Genomic DNA, 15,029 nt, shown 5'->3' on the forward strand with positions numbered 1-15,029 from the left:
AGAGCGGGTCGGGTCGGAGCGGTTCGGTCCGGGTAGTTTGGCTTTTCATTTGCCAAAAGTTGGGTAGGGTACGGTTTAAGCGCACCTAACCGCTCTGAGCCGCTCCCGATCTCAGTACTCCTCCGTAGGGGTACTAGCGGCCTGAAAGCGGGCCGAAAATGCATGAGAAGGCGGAGCTACACACTGCCGTCATTTGATTGGTCGAAAGAATCATTTCCGCCATGTGTAGATCTCGGCAAGAGTGAAGAGAGTCTTGTGTTTTGGCGAAAATGTGAGCACAGCTCTGTTTATTGTGTGGTGTTTTTCCTCGTCAATAAATTAATCAGTTGGTTACACTGTGTCCCATAGTCACGTAGCTGCTGCAGCCAGCACTGTTCGCTCACTGTCTCTATGAGTTGCGCCGAGCGGTCTCTGTGTGTTTACGCCATAGATAGTAGTAAAATACACGCTCACAACAACACGGGGGGAATACATAAAGAAGCGGCTGGTTTGAATCATCTCCGCCGTTTGCAGTCACCTCGGCTAGAGTGAAGAGAGTTTTGGCGAAAATGTGAGCGCGGCACTGTTTATTGTGTGGTGTTTTTCCTCGTCATTAAATGAATCAGTTGGCTACACTGTGTCCCACTGCTACGATGTCACGTAGCTGCCGCAGCCAGTGCTGTTCGCTCACTGTCTCTATCAGTTGCACCGAGCCGTCTCTGTGCTCACAACACGGGGGGAATAAATAAAGAAGCGGCTGGTTTGACCAAGCAAAAACAAGAGACCGCTGGCTTGACCACAGTTGTTCCCACAGCCCGATAGTTTGACCCACATTCTGGCGTCGGCTATCGCAGTCCAGCCTAAACCCCGCCCTACCAGTAAGGGTAGGGTCGGCGGTGGAAACAACACCGAGATTCTTAAAAGTGAGCTGTCCCGCTCTGAGCCGCTCCGATCCGACCCGCTCTACTCGGTGGAAACGAGGCATTAGTGTTGGAGAGGAGCTGAGTGACAGTGGAGCCAGCGCATCCAACCGCAACGCCAGAGCAACACTCATCTATTTACTGTAATAGCCTACTCATATTAAGATTTAGATAGCATTCCATAAGCAATGAAACATACACGCGTATGCATAATGGCAGCGCGTGCACCTCCGTAACATTATACACAAGTGTCATTACATTAAGAACTAATATATGTGGAAAACAGCTTCAAACAAACAGGGACAACTTTATTTCTACAGGCAGCAGCTCGTCGTGGACTCCGGCTAGCATGCTAACATCTTCCTGTGTTTAAAGCAAGCAGGCAGTCGCTACCGTTAGCATAGTTACCGTGAGCTCTAACCTCCTTCACAAATAAACCAAATGATCTCTTTCCGTGTTCCGTTCCCTCTGCACCGATGGCTTATCCATGAGCGGGAGGCGGTAGGAAAGATTCCCAATACAAAGCACTGGGAATACTGGGGGAGCTTGGAATAACCTCCCCGCTAGCTGCTCCAAGCTACGACAGCTTTACTCACACAAGCAGTCCACAGCTTTAACACGTAGCTTACACACACACACACACATTCACTCACACACACAATATGAACGCTTCTAGATATCACACTTACCAGTATTAGTTCCCAAAACAACATAGCAGCCCCCCTAAAAGAGGAAGGCGAGGAGAACAGGGTCAGGCTGTAGAGTGAAAAGTGAACTTCAGCACGTCGCTGCTCGGTCCGCCATCTTGGATCCTAGTGGAACCCTGGACTCAACCAAATGTGCCAAAATACCGGGGAGGGTTTCAAATTGATCCCCAAATGATGTAGCTATCTACTGTTTGTTTTCACAGAGCAAAGTGCATAGGGAAACAGGCTGCCTCTGCTGACCAGGCAAGACCGACCGAATGAATGTCAGAGCTAACATTAGGCTACCATTGATGACATTACTGATGGACATACTGATGGAGAGCCACGAAGCCTCCGTGAACTTTTGCTAACCCTCGCGTGTGTTTTGAAGCCTCCCAGATGTGCAGTTCATTCACATTTTTTTAGAGCAGAAAATATCGACATGACACATTCACAGGGGCCTATTGCATAAAAGTGGAATAAAGATACCCAGGATGATTGATAAAGCCAGCCTTGACAAAGTCTAGCCTGGGCAATTTGGATTAGTCAATTGCATAAACGCCAATCCAGGATGAAAAGGGGCTGCTTTGTCAAGCCAGGTGTAAGTAGGCTAATTATAAGTGCCAGCTCACAGCTTTCAGAAGTAGACCCAGAGATCGAACACAGATTTATTGATGGAAAAATGGAAAAGACGGCCCATTTTGATGTCCCTGCATTGTTTTATGATAAAATTGTTGACAGTGAGCAGTCTGCAGGTGCATCTAAAAAATAGAGTATCATGGAAAGTCCATTCAAAAAGTGAAACTTTCATAAGATTCATTACACAAAGTGAAATATGTCAGGCCTTTTTTTGGATGATTGATTGATCATGGAATAAAAAAATCCAGTATCTCAAAATATTAGAATATTACATACAACCAATCAGAAAAAGGATTTATAATACAGAAATGTCGACCTTCTGAAAAGTATGTTTATTCTAGATTAATTTCATTTAATGTGTAATGAATCTAGAATATATTTAAGTTTCACTTTTTGAATTAACTTACAGAAAAAAGGAAATTTTCATTGATATTGAATTTTGTTTTAGATGCACCTCGATATAGTTATAAGTACAGAGTGAATTTATTTGACCCATATATGCAACGTCATCTGCCATCAATAATCAATTGTATAAATATAGCCCACAATATGAATATATCACATAAATTATTATAATTTATATAATTTCATCTTAATCTAATTATAATTAAGTTAATTATAAATGGTTCAGGATAAATAAATAAAAAAGAAGAACTATTTAACTAAATGACAATGCAGTCTTTTGTGTGGTACCTTAAAACAGGCTAATGAAAATAAAGCAGTACACAGAAGATCATGGAATAACTGATAAATCTCCATGGTAACTTATGTCCCTCCGCTTTTATGCAACCGGATCATGGCTAACGCAAGCCAGGATAACTGAAATATCCTGGGTTAATCCCTTATCCTAGTTTTATGCAATAGGCCCCTGGTGTTTGTCACAAGATCGATATTATTAATACACAGCCTAGGCTCTGTAAACTGGTAGGATATGTAGGCTAAACAAAGTAAAGGGTCTAGGCTGTGTATTAAAGCTCCCATATTATACACTTTTCGGTTCTATTATACACCATATTATATGGTCTTAGTGGTCCCTAATACGTTTTTCTTTAATTGTTTGCTGAAAAAAACCTTCAGATAATTTATTGTACTATGCTGATGTTCAGCTAATCTCACAATGGCCTATTTAAAAAAAAAAGAGCTGCAGCTCCCCTCGTAAATATACAATCTTTGAGCTCCCCCCACCCCCTGTCCGGAAGCGAAGCCAGATACGCCTCGCCCTCTGTCTGTCAGGGCCGTGGACCAATAAGAAATAGGGGTGTGGGCTGCACAGTGGAAGCTTCTGGCTTTCCAGTTTGTGAGATCAGAAAAGGGGAGAATTCTGACTGGAGTATATTGGGCGGGGAGGGGTGGTGGTTTCAGAAAGGGGGAGAGTGAGAAAAGGAGAGTGTTATTTAAAAAAATATTTTGGCAGTCTCTAGGCACACCGTGGACCCATGGATATGTTAGAACACATTTAAAAAGTGCATTTAGCATAATATGTGACCTTTAAATCTGCCAAACTCTACCTGTAACTGTTTTAATTAGGCTATATTGTACTTTCACCCATTTCATTTTAATTGCTGCCACTCTTCACCACCATGTAAATGTTTCAATTGTTTTTTCTCTTCACCTGTTGTTGTGTATTTGATGTATTTGCATTGAATATTTTGTATGCATTGTTGTTTTTCCTTTGAATTTGTTTTGAACTCGACGTCATTGTAAATGAGGGTCACCCTTCAATTGGTCTCTCGAGGATAAATAAAAGCTAAATGAAAATATCGGTAATGAGAGTTAATCTGGATCATGCGGTTATGAAATTGGAATTAAATTTAAATTTTTTTTTTCCCTTTGTAACTTTTATCAAAAACTGAAAGTCTACATTCTATTTCAGTCACTAGAGCTAAACAATCTTTCAAAAAGAGTGATTTTATTTTGATGTCACTTTGACACAGTTCGTGAGAATCACCCATATTAATTATTATTAATATATAATATATAGTTTCTGATACAATCTTAGCGTATGGATTTATAGAAACACAACTGACCGAAAACTTTGAATCATTCTTTAAATCTTAACCATAAGTTCATAAGGGACTCTATGGGGCCCTTGGTATCTGTGCCTAATGAGTTTGCTCTGCTCCATTATGATAACTGGATCAACGGAAAAAAACTACTGCTAAAGTATCCTGCTGCTCCCTCTTGTGGCTACTGTTGAGAGTGCACAGGCAGCCTGGGAGGCAGTGTGGTTTGACCTCTTGACCTCTGTAGGATCAATGAAATTGAAAGAAAAATTCAATTCTGCAGACCAATCAACTGTGTAGCTCCTACCTTTTGGGATGGCTTGGTAGCCTACCCCCAAAGACAGTGCGACGCCAATCGGTGAGGCACGGTACATTTATTTTGGTACCCTTTCCAAATTTTGACAGTGGAAATGCAACTTAATGTGTGCCCAGCCGCACCGCTCAGTGGAAGCGAGGCTAAAAAGGAGAACCACTAAACCCCTAGTCTCACAAAGCCAGACCAAACTACAGCAAGTAGTACTAAACCCCACACATCAACATCACTCACAGTAAGTTAGTGTTTTGAATTATCTTTATTAAGTAAACTCTACACCTTTAGTATTGCTTTTGTCTTTTTTTTTTTTTTCTTTTTCTTTTTATATTTTCACTCTAAATTAGAACCTTTTGCCATCAGCACATATAGAACTTTTCAAATCAAGCTACACTTTTTGGGGGAATACAAAAATATCACAGTACATTTTCTACTAAGTCACCTTTCGCCTGTGAGGTTCCAGAGCCAATCAAGAGAGGCCTGGACAGAGAGATGGAACGTCAACATGTCTTAAAGGAACAGCACCATGTTTTCTATGATCTAACCACACTGTAGAACAGGGCCATTCAAACACACCGGTGTGTCTGCTCTCTGACAGCTCATTACACAGCTCACACACACAGAGGGCTCTTTCCAGGGCCAAACCACTGCTGTCTCACTTCAGGGGCCGATGTGTTACAAATCCATGTCTCCATGAAGAAGGTGTGAGCCATAGCTGCCCTTTCAATGGAGGAGTTATTGTGATGGCATCACAGACACTCATTTCAGGACACTTGAGACCTCAACCAGCTCCAAATGCATTAACAAGTGTGAGAAGATGAACACACATACAGACACCATCTTTGTCCTGGATGGAAGCATCCTATTCAGTGTCACAGTAGCGGATGCTCCACCATTGATAATAAACATTGATAATAAACATTTATCAGTAAGCATATCTCTTGTCTTGTAAAACCAAATCGTATATACCCTTTGAAAACAGAGTAGAATGCATACACCTCAGCTCCAGAATGCTTTCATCATTCCTGTATGGAAGATCAGAATGAAGCCAAGGAGAATGCACCTACAAGCTGCATACAGATAGAGAAATGGCAGACTATTCTGTTTTCAAACGCTATTTCAGTTTGACAGGGAACACTTGAGAAGCAAAGCATGAGGACTGACTGGTGGATGAATAGCTGGTTGAATTCACCACAGGTGAAGAGCAGTGCCCAGCGTCTTCCCCTTAGCCTTTCAAAAGGACGCAGCTGGGACGGTGTGTGAACTAGTAAGTGACTCAACTGTAGTTTAAAAAAATTAAAAAAACAATTTAGCTGAGATTTTGTGACAGCATTACAGAGCGAATGTTGACACATTGTGTACTTTGTTTTATTAAATGTAAAGACATTTTATTTGTCTCAGGGCAGTACCACAGTAGACTAACGGCAATTTATGATAACCTGGTGCTGATTTGCCAAAAGATGAAGCATTTTCTTATTTGAGAAATAATTAGGCTATAACTGCACATAATGCTCCATGTTGCTCATTCTAATGCAGGGGGAGAAAATACTACATTTCTTTTCTAAAATGATACACAGCCTACAACCGAGACTTTTTTTTTCTCGTAATCCGATTTTTAAAACATTTGATAATGGACCCTTAAACTCCAATCGTAAGAAAGTGGCAAGCACCAGAATCTACTTGGGGGGGGGGGGGGAGGACAAAAAGAAAATGTATTTGTCATGACACCTTCAAGAGGTCTGATAAAAAAATAAAATAAAAAATTGATCAGAAACTGTCCAATGAGTGGAGACTTTGTAGCAGTGGTTAGGCCGGCCCCCTACTCTAGAGCTGTGTTCCTCCTCAGGCAGGCTGAAATGGAAATATGGATCCCACACAACAACAACAACACCTGTAAAATTCCCTCATTCTCTTCCCATTCCTTCTGCACACATGTCATATTCTATACAAAGTATCAAAAAAGATTAAACAAAATACTGAGAAATCCTCAGCCGTACACACAATATAATTTCTCATATTAAACTTTTTTTTTTCTTTTCTTCCTCCTTGCAAATAATCCTCTCTCTCCCGCTCTCTCTCTCTCTGCAAAGACTCAGATCCATAGTGACAAGCGTTACAGCACCTACCACTCTGGACAGGAATGTTGCAGCATGAAAAATGAGCCACTCAAGTGGTTTTAATTCAAAAACCCAAACAAAAACACAGGAGATTTAAGTGGAGGATGGAGGGCGAGAGAATTCCCCCGAAAAATGTCTTAAGTTTAGGCAGGGGGGGCATGGAAGAGAGACCAGTTAGATGAACAAAAAGGAAAGGAGGAGTACACTTTAATTCCACAGTAACACAAAACATGAACCATGATAAAACCAGAGCAGGAAAAGGTGAATGTGGCTCCTCCCTCCTGTGGGCTCTGGCTGGACCAACACACATAGAAAAAGGGAAGTGTCTAAGGGTGTAGGGATGGAGCAGGGAGCTGATTGTACTGCCTGTGTGCTGTGTTAAGTTTGAGTTCCACATCAGTTGCACCCTGCCTGGAGGCATGCCTCTCAGGGGGAGAAGGTGGCCATCTCCAGGGAGATCCTCTGCCACAGCTCCTTGGTCTGCTTGCCTCTCTTCAGGTTCTGCAGCACGTCGTTGAACTGCATCATGCCCACCGGCGTCAGGCAGAACGCACTGCGCGCACTGCGGATGATGTTCACAAAGTCATCGTAGTCCGCCGGAGTCAGGTGGATGAGCCGGTGGTGGATGTACTGAGAGGGGGGGGAGAGAGATGGAGGGGGGAGAGAGAGATGGAGGGGGGAGGGGAGAGAGAGAGATGGAGGGAGGAGAGAGAGATAGAGGGGGGAGAGGAGAGAGAGAGATGGAGGAGGGAGGGGAGAGAGAGAGATGGAGGGGGGAGGGGAGAGAGAGAGATGGAGGGGGGAGGGGAGAGAGAGATAGAGGGGGGAGAGGAGAGAGAGATGGAGGGAGGAGAGGAGAGAGAGATGGAGGGGGGAAAGAGAGATGGAGGGAGGAGAGAGAGATGGAGGGAGGAGAGAGATGGAGGGAGGAGAGAGAGATGGAGGGGGGTGGAGAGAAAGAGAGGTATCAAAGAGCAGCTCTGCATCAGGTAATCAAGAATCAAACCACTCATTCTAAGCCCAGAACCTGTAAAGGTTTCCCCTTTGAGTAGTTAGCCTAGTTTTCTACTGAGCAGTGTGGTTTGGTACGGTATGGCACTGCACAAATGTATTTCCGTTTCCATTGTCAAAAGTTGGGAAGGGTACCAGAATAAGCAACATGTCCGTATTATGAAACCGTATTATTGGTGAAGACATTATGGCAGCCTAGAGGCCTGGCATGCTTGTTTGAGTGTTTGAATGTTGGTGTGGATTTTGGCCGAGGATGTGACATGACCCACTTTAGTTCCACACTGTTACCGAGGCTTTGTGTCTCTCCCTTTCACCCATCTGAAACTTTCTACCCATAGGACAATTATTTGATTAGATTTTTTTGCTGCATCTGATAGAGAAAGCAAAAGACATGCGGGATTTTGTCCCGCATGTCATATTGTATCACCTGCTGGGGGCAGGCTGGTGAATCTACTTTGAGACCTCTGGAGTCTTTATACAAACAAACCTTAAAAACACTGGACAAAAAGCCAATTCGTTATCATCATTGTAGGATACTTGAGAAACATGAGTTACTGAGCTTTGAGAATTTTAGGTTATTCGTCAATTTGTGTATGGTCTATAAAATTTTAAATGGTTTGGCCCCACAGTCATTATGTGTTTTTGTCCACGCTCGCTCGTCAAATTCCATCAGATCCACTAGAATATCCTCCATACGAGATTGTACCATACCATTTCGCCGCACTGTAGCGGGGCAATCTGCTTTTTCTGTAAGAGCCACAAACCAGTGGAATACCTTACCTGACGCCGTAAGGGGCAGTAGCTCTCTCAGAGTCTTCAAATCTAACCTAAAAAATCTGTTAAAAGCTGCTCAGCTCTGCAACCACTAATTTGGTCCTTAGACTTGTTTTTGTGTGTGTGGGCGTGGGTGGGATGAGGAAGGTGGGGGGAGTTGCACGCAGACGTGTGTAGCCATGTTGTTGTGGTGTTTTATCCCTGTATACTAATAATCTGTCTTGTTACTGTGTTGTATTTTTGTGACCTGCCAAGGGACTACAGATGCAAATTAGCTTAAAGCTATAATCTGGTATAGTGCATCAAATGGCAACATTTATGTTCTAACTGTACATTGTCCCTTTTAAATAAAGATTTTAAATAAAAAAAAAAAAGCTGTGTTTCCACCAAAACTACCAGGAACTTTGAGCTCCAGGAACCTTTAGTTCCTGGGCTGTGTGTGTTTCCACCGGGGTCTGAAGTCCCGGGATGGGTATGCATATGACGTATGGAGAAGCAGTAAATCTGTAGCTGTATCTGCACTGCACGTCATTTTATAACAGGCTACATTTAATAAATGATGACTTTGGACAGAATCAGTCAATCAGAATCAACAGATTATTTCTCTATCTATTGTAGCAGAGACACGCGATCGTCTGGTGGGAAAAGAAAAAGGGGAGACTGGTGAGATGAACAGTGGGGCTGAGGTACACTGTGTGGCTGCTCTGTGGGGCTGAGGTGCGCTGTGTGGCTGCTCTGTGGGGCTGAGGTGCACTGTGTGGCTGCTCTGTGGGGCTGAGGTGCGCTGTGTGGCTGCTCTGTGGGGCTGAGGTGCACTGTGTGGCTGCTCTGTGGGGCTGAGGTGCGCTGTGTGGCTGCTCTGTGGGGCTGAGGTGCACTGTGTGGCTGCTCTGTGGGGCTGAGGTGCACTGTGTGGCTGCTCTGTGGGGCTGAGGTGCACTGTGTGGCTGCTCTGTGGGGCTGAGGTGCACTGTGTGGCTGCTCTGTGGGGCTGAGGTGCGCTGTGTGGCTGCTCTGTGGGGCTGAGGTGCACTGTGTGGCTGCTCTGTGGGGCTGAGGTGCACTGTGTGGCTGCTCTGTGGGGCTGAGGTGCACTGTGTGGCTGCTCTGGTCTGTTAACACGGCCAGCAGACAGATTATTTCTCTGTATATCTTAGCGGAAAGCAGCGGCCATCTGACGGTAAAAAAAGAAGAAGAAAAAAGGCGAGACTTCTGAGCTGAAGTGTTGCACCGCTGCTGAGCGCGCTGTGCGGCTGCTCCATAGACTGTAGGCCTATAAAACGGCTGCTATGATCTTAACATGTTCGCCAAAGGGAAAAAGGAGGCAGACACAAGCGCAGCAGAGGCATGATGTGTGGCCCAGGCGATAGTACTGAGGACGCTCATGTTGTGCTGTTGCTGATCGCTTTTTAGCAGGCAACTCCACCAATCAGAATTCTTCAAGACTTCAGCCCCGCCCTAAAGGTTCCTGTACCTTTGTAAAGTCTTACCCCCTAAGTGGGATCTTTTCCTGGGGTAATCATAGTTCCCTACAGGGAGCTACGGTTCAGATCCTAGTTCCTGCAAAAGGCTTCTAGTTCCGGTAGCTAGTTCCTGCGATGGAAACGCGGCTAAAGTTTGATTCAACACCTATTCAGACGAACCACACATGATTCAATTGCTGGGATGTCACATAAACCAGGACTATCCGTGACCTGTCATTGGGCGATGGAGGACCTACCTGCAGGTAGGCCTGTTGGCAGCGCTGCACCAGCTGGTGGAAGGCTGGTGTCCGGAGGTGTGCGTGGATGTGTGCCGGGTTGAGCCTCTGCAGGGCCTCCATGATGATCTCCTGCAGCACAAAGGGACTGAGCACGCCCTTGGCTGCGCCCACACAGAACTGGTACACATAGTTGACTCCTGGCACAGAGAAGACAGAGGGGAACAAGCACATAGGAGATGAAGAGGTGGAGACACTTTCTAAAGTCTACTTGGTTAGAACAACATGGAACACAGCCTTTGTGACGGAGCTAACATGTTATTACATTACATGGTCATTCAGCAGACGCTTTTATCCAAAGCGACTTACAGCTGGAGGTAGGCACACATTCATACACCGATAGCAGCAGTTACCACGCAGGGCGCAAACTAACTATCAGGAGACATTTTGGGTTCAGTGTCTTGCCCAGGAACACTTCTCTTTCAAAAATGCACACGCAGTTACAGGAACGCTTCCTGTCGCCCTTTCTTGAGCCGGAGAGTGAGGAAAATTGCTTAAATTTAATGTGTGAACTATTCCTTTAACGATCCGTAAACCAACATTATGAATTCCTGCATCAGCCACTTCAATCCATGATGGTCCCTAGCTTGATGTGCTGGCTCACCTAGTCTTGCGGCCAGGCCCAGCAGCCATTTGACATCCTCTGTGTACGGTGGACTCCTGGAGAAGTTATTGGGGTGGTCGTTGTGAGCTCTCCTGCCCAGCATCTCCAGCGCCAGCATGCCTGAGCACAACACAACAGAGTCACATCACCTACTGAACCACATGCAGAGTGACTGAGAGCTACATTGAGTCATTACGAGGTGAACTTTCTCACCAACTCTGTAGGCAGAATGCAGGTAGTGCAGGCCCTGTTGGCTGATTGGCTGGCTGTGCTGCTCGTCCTCTATTGGGAAAGGAGTGCTGACCAAGGAGCCAGGCTGGGAGGAGAGGGAGGGCAGAGAGGTGCCCTGGAGCGCCTGGATCGGGCCTGTGTGGACACTGCCCACTGTAACACATGACAACCATCATACTGTTAAAGCACTGAAGCAAAACACATTACAAGGTGAAGTCAGCAATTATGGAGAAAGCTTGTTGTCAAAATCCCTTTTTGTCAAAGTAAGTGAATATCTCCTCTATCTGTCTGTGCTGTGTGTGTGTGTGTGTGTGTGTGTGTGTGTGTGTGTGTGTGTGTGTGTGTGTGTGTGTGCTAGGGGTGTCCATGTGAACACGTGTATCCGGTTAGTAAATCATAACCGTTTCGGAAAATTAGATAAACTAAAATCTTTTTTATTTTCTATTTAAAAAAAATAATAATTGGGGAAAGGATTTCAATATGTTCTAGCAACACGCATTCAGTCTTTCCCCATCACAAATAACAGAAACTATCTGAAGCCCCTTTTACACAAGCCCGTTTAACACATTCAGTGAAAGCTGGGAAAATGCCGGCATTTCAGCCGTTGGCCCTGCTGTATAAATGCTACCGTTGCGGAACGGGGGAAGAAAGGTGCGAGAGATTGTTCCGGGAATTTTACTACCTCGGGGGGTAGTAAGGTTGTCGACACAATCTGTTCCGCCTCTCTGTATAAATGCTCCAGCTTGTTGATGCGGAACAGTGTGACGTTCCATAGCCTACGTTCTAAACATGCGACCATGTTAGCAGTTGAAGGACAATAGATAGTTTAGCAATATCACAGAAGGAGTTATGTAATTGTTTAACATGAATCACGGCAGCCCTATGTCCCGTAAAAATCACCAAAGAAAAGGAACAGCGGTTAATCTGTCTGATTTTATGGTCCGCTGCTCAATCCAAACCCCCACGCTTCCTTTTTCAGAGTTTATGAGCATATTTCTGCCCGGGGGAATTTATTCAATGAAGTGGCAAAGCTAGGCTAAGCTAAGCTAGGCTGTGTCCAGATCGCCGCCGCTATTATTATCCAGTGTTGTTTACACGCATCTGACCGGTGCGGCACTAAATATACACGTCACACCTGACGCTGCTTTCAGGCACCCCTCTTTCATTCCAGAATGTGTAACACTGTATACATTGGCACACTGATGCGCCAGACTGCCGGCTTTGCTTGGTTCTGTGTAAATAACACAGAGCCAAGCAGAGCCGGCATATTGGCGCACTGTCGTTCCGTCAATATGCCGCAACCTCTGTGTAAAAGGGGCTACAGATTAAAGGGGCAGAGAGGGGAATGACATGCAGAGAACTACGAGCCGGACTCTAACCCTGTGGTCTGCTGCGATGAGGACTGAGCCTCTATTGGGGGGCTTTAACCACTTAACCTTTACTAGACAGTTGAGGAGTAGAGAGTGTAGAGTGGAAGGGAATGGGAAGATGGATGACATGCAGTAAAAGATCGCGGGTTCAAGTGATTTGGACAACAAGCGTTCTCCAGAATCACTGACTCCCCCTTTAACCCATCACATGATAACTATAGACATTTTTTACCAATGCACAATGTCTTAGCAGAGTGTTAAAATGACAAGAACATTGCTAGTTGTATGGCTATTCACACACACACACACACACACACACACACACACACTGACCTGCTACGGTGGTGCTGAGGGGCAGGCCGGTCTCAGGGTGGTAGGGGTGGACGGCGATCTGGGTCATGGACGGCACGGGGACACCACCAGGGAAGGTGACGGCGGTGGCGGCCATAGGAGGCTGGGGGGAGAAGGGGTACTGTGCCCCGATGAAGGCCGGGTGCATGCCCTGAGGGGGTGCAAACACACACACACGCTTGACACATACACACAGTTAGCTTAAGTGACCAGTCTGCACACATGACGATACTAGCATGACAAATATTGTTTCAAGTACATTCATGACATTTCTCAAATATGAATGACAGTTGACCAACATTGAAATGTATGTTCCGTTTTACTTATGAATTGATGTGAAGTGAATAATCATTTTAAATGACAAAACAAATGATTTGCCAACCTAATATAAAACAAATGAGTATCAGAAGACTGAGTATCTTTTACAGAAGAGCATTAGGGACACTGTAGAGTCACTATGCGCTTTGAGAATCAAGACATAATACAATTCACACTTCCAGACGCAGTAAAGTTGGAAAGACATTGACAGATTCAAACTTACGGTATCAATTACTGATAAGAAAAATCTTTATTAAAAACTAGGGCTGTCAAATTAACGCAGATTAATCGCGCTTCTATAGTGCCCTTTGACCCGGTGTGTCAAAAGGAGTGTGATGATAGCACAGCTGCACCTGCAGCTTGCGGACACGGCCCGCACCACAGGATTAAAGAGTAAAGAAAGAAGCAGGGGAAAGGTCCGAGGGCTCTATGGATGTGTTATGGGACGCTTCGGGCAAATAAGCATGAAGGTAGGAAGACGTCTTATGTTATTCTCCGCTGTGGCTGTGCTTTATTGATTTAGTGGGTCCAAAACTCTCAGTATCTCTCAATCTTCCTCTGTGTGTCTCACTTTTGTTTGCTAGCTGTCTCGTCTCCCGCATAAACGGACTCCGCCCCATATCATATGCCTGCAATTTTTCCTCTTTTGTGTGTGTGTGTGTGTGTGTGTGTGTGTGTGTGTGTGTGTGTGTGTGTGTGTGTGTGTGTGTGTGTGTGTGTGTGTGTGTGTGTGTGTGTGTGTGTGTGTGTGTGTGTGTGTGTGTGTGTGTGTGTGTGTGTGTGTGTGTGTGTGTGTGTGTGTGTGTGTGTGTGTGTGTGTGTGTGTGTGTGTGTGTGTGTGTGTGTGTGTGTGTGTGTGTGTGTGTGTGTGTGTGTGTGTGTGTGTGTGTGAATATTTTTGGCTATGAGTAGGACGATGGTGAAAGAGTCGGCATAGGCTATGCAAACCTGTGGCAGTGCAGCGCTGTCTGTTGTGGGAGATAGACAGTCGTCATTAAGCCTGCTTGTTTTTTTGTGGTTTTAAAAAGGGACTCTTACCTTTGTTGCATTTATACACTTTTTTTGGATTAGGTTAAAATGGTATTAATAAGGTAATTACACTCTAAAATATAAGACAGACCCACCAGGAGTAAAAACAAACAATGATTTCAATCTCATAATATTATGAAAAATATATATACCGACAGACCTGTCTGTTTGCGGTCTGCTTCTGTATTGCGCATTCTCAACTAGAGGGTTTGTTTTGATTCCACGGCAGACAGTAGCGAGTAGCGACCATTGTAGAAAAGGCCCCAACGTTCATAAGTTACAGTGTTGTTATTTCTTACAGTGTGTTAAGATGTGTTTTGTTCAGTGTGGATAGCAGTCAGTTAGGGCCGTGACGTCAGTCGGACAGAGAGCCTGTTTAGTTTCCCTTCTCTTCTCCCTCGGTCAGATGTGTGAGCGTTGCCGCAGTAAGCGATCATTCCACATGGAAACGTGTTTATCTGAGTTTAAATGTGAATCACCCGTGTGTGAGTATGTACATGCAGTCCCGATCGCTGTTATAATATAGTTTGCATGTTATTAACGGCTGCGATTCGCGGGTCGCAACAGCTGTTGTAACGTCTCCTCACGAGCGGAGTTTAAACCTTTGTTCTTTTCCCGCGATCTATATGCGACTGTGCCTGTGAAAGAAGGAAAATAAAGAGCGGATAAAACCCTACTCCTCCTCTCCTAGTCTCATGCTTATAGTCTGACGCCTTTGGCCATAAGTGGTATTCTGGCCGACACCTCTGAAGTGAAACCAGTGATACAAGCATGGAACGAGGGTGTGGGGGCATTGGAGGGAGGCGGGATGGTATGATAGTGCTGTAATTCTCAATTGCAGGATCGGTAAGAGTCCCTTTAAGTAGAACATTTGGCCCTAGTTTCTAATTTTATTTCATGTAGGAGAGAGGGGGGGGGGGAAGAGAGC

The 15,029-nt window shown here is 44.9% G+C and overlaps 2 protein-coding genes across 5 annotated transcripts in view; both read right to left on the minus strand.

The window, feature by feature from the left end:
* ndst2a (N-deacetylase/N-sulfotransferase (heparan glucosaminyl) 2a) overlaps nucleotides 1-1,708 on the minus strand; it is a 48,994-nt gene extending 47,286 nt beyond the window's left edge. The window contains exon 1 of the mRNA XM_080037335.1: nucleotides 1,589-1,708. The gene's annotated coding sequence lies outside the window, so the exon portion shown is untranslated. The remainder of the gene's footprint in view (nucleotides 1-1,588) is intronic.
* A 5,244-nt stretch (nucleotides 1,709-6,952) lies between these two features.
* zswim8 (zinc finger, SWIM-type containing 8) overlaps nucleotides 6,953-15,029 on the minus strand; it is a 43,002-nt gene continuing 34,925 nt past the window's right edge. For 2 of the 4 annotated variants that reach the window (XM_080036740.1, XM_080036739.1), the window contains exons 23-27: nucleotides 12,737-12,905; nucleotides 11,016-11,186; nucleotides 10,803-10,922; nucleotides 10,160-10,338; nucleotides 6,953-7,284 (exon numbers count right to left, since the gene is read on the minus strand). In XM_080036740.1, the coding sequence (XP_079892866.1) occupies nucleotides 7,081-7,284; nucleotides 10,160-10,338; nucleotides 10,803-10,922; nucleotides 11,016-11,186; nucleotides 12,737-12,905 (843 nt within the window). In that variant the 3' untranslated portion in view covers nucleotides 6,953-7,080. Of the gene's footprint in view, nucleotides 7,285-10,159; nucleotides 10,339-10,802; nucleotides 10,923-11,015; nucleotides 11,187-12,736; nucleotides 12,933-15,029 lie in introns of all 4 variants that reach the window. The other 2 variants (XM_080036741.1, XM_080036738.1) reach the window with 1 other exon arrangement.

The sequence above is a fragment of the Ammodytes marinus genome (genome assembly GCF_949987685.1).
Source record: "Ammodytes marinus genome assembly, chromosome: 11".
In the NCBI taxonomy this organism is placed as follows: domain Eukaryota; kingdom Metazoa; phylum Chordata; class Actinopteri; order Uranoscopiformes; family Ammodytidae; genus Ammodytes; species Ammodytes marinus.